This window comes from Lottia gigantea (assembly GCF_000327385.1).
Source record: "Lottia gigantea unplaced genomic scaffold LOTGIsca_2500, whole genome shotgun sequence".
Classification (NCBI taxonomy): domain Eukaryota; kingdom Metazoa; phylum Mollusca; class Gastropoda; family Lottiidae; genus Lottia; species Lottia gigantea.
In genome coordinates this window covers 1-1,195 of record NW_008708754.1, presented here as the reverse complement: position 1 = coordinate 1,195, position 1,195 = coordinate 1, and the positions used below count along the sequence as shown (strand labels likewise).

Below are 1,195 nucleotides of genomic sequence, written 5' to 3'. Positions count from 1 at the left end.
GTATTACCTTAACTCTGGCCAATTCTCTTGTATCAGAATCCATCCAATCTAATTCTGTTAATAACTCAAAAAACGCTTGTCGTAAATTTTCTATCATTTCTTGAGCCTTAAAACAACATTGACATGAATTTAGATATTAAGATGCTACTTTTATAATTGAAATTTCTTTGGGTTTGAGACCTTGCAATATTTTGAACATAGTCATGTAAGGTAAGAAGACAGGAGTAGAAGGTATAATCTAATTTTGGTAATATAAAGTTACAGTAAAGGTAATGAATGTGTGAGAATATTAGAAAAATATAATAAGATACAAACTGTCAGCTTAGAAGCTTCGTCAAAATTTTCATCTATGAACAGTCTGCCTACACCATGACCGGCATGATTCTGTACATATGATACACAAGTCCTAAACCTGTCGCGAGCGCTGGCTGTTCCAGACAAGACCTTGAAAAAAAGGCAATATTTAGGAAGTCAGTAATTAGGCAGATCTTACTAATAGATACAGCTGACGGAACCGTAGCAAATTTCTGATTGAAAACTTGATTGGCTAAAAAAAAAGGGGGGAAGTGGCATTGTGAAAATTCCAAAATGCGACGGACGTTTTCCAATTCATTTAACATAATATTTAGTTTAAACCAATCCCAAATCACTAAGACGATCATCACAGCTGGAGAATTATATTTTACGTCGTTCTATTCAGCCAGGCTATATTCTCCATCATGAAAAAGAAATCTAAGGAAAATCAAAAATAGAGGGGAGGGGGTAATGCAGTCGATCAAGGATTATATAACAAGTAATAGAATGTTGAAAACTCATGTACTAGATTAATCGGATGCTAGATCAAAATGTTATAATTATTACAAAGAAACAAAATATTGGAATTTTAAAAAGTTTTACCGTTTCATAATCTTGTGATATATCTCGAAATAAATCTGTAAGGATTTTAGCACGGTCTAAAACTAAGTGATAGAGAGCGTAATTTGCCAAAACACTGAAAATGAAAAACGAAATAAAAATCACATATATTATCTTATATATATTCTCATATACATGTAGTCTTTCCTAACGAAGACTTCATGTACCCCATTCGTTGAAGGGTAAAAAGAAAAATCATAATAGAGCCGGCATAAAAAGGTTTATGAGGTATTATAAGAAGAAAAGCAATTGTATCTTACCGATTTGAAGTATTTTCTAA

At 32.2% G+C, this 1,195-nt stretch overlaps 1 protein-coding gene across 1 annotated transcript in view; it reads right to left on the bottom strand.

Annotated features, from left to right (window-relative positions):
- LOTGIDRAFT_176672 (hypothetical protein) overlaps window positions 1-991 on the bottom strand; it is a gene marked incomplete at both ends in the record, with an annotated part of 3,587 nt that extends 2,596 nt beyond the window's left edge. The window contains 2 exons of the mRNA XM_009055804.1: window positions 8-106; window positions 898-991. Of these exons, the coding sequence (XP_009054052.1) occupies window positions 8-106; window positions 898-991 (193 nt within the window). The remainder of the gene's footprint in view (window positions 1-7; window positions 107-897) is intronic.
- Between the last annotated feature and the right edge of the window lie 204 nt (window positions 992-1,195).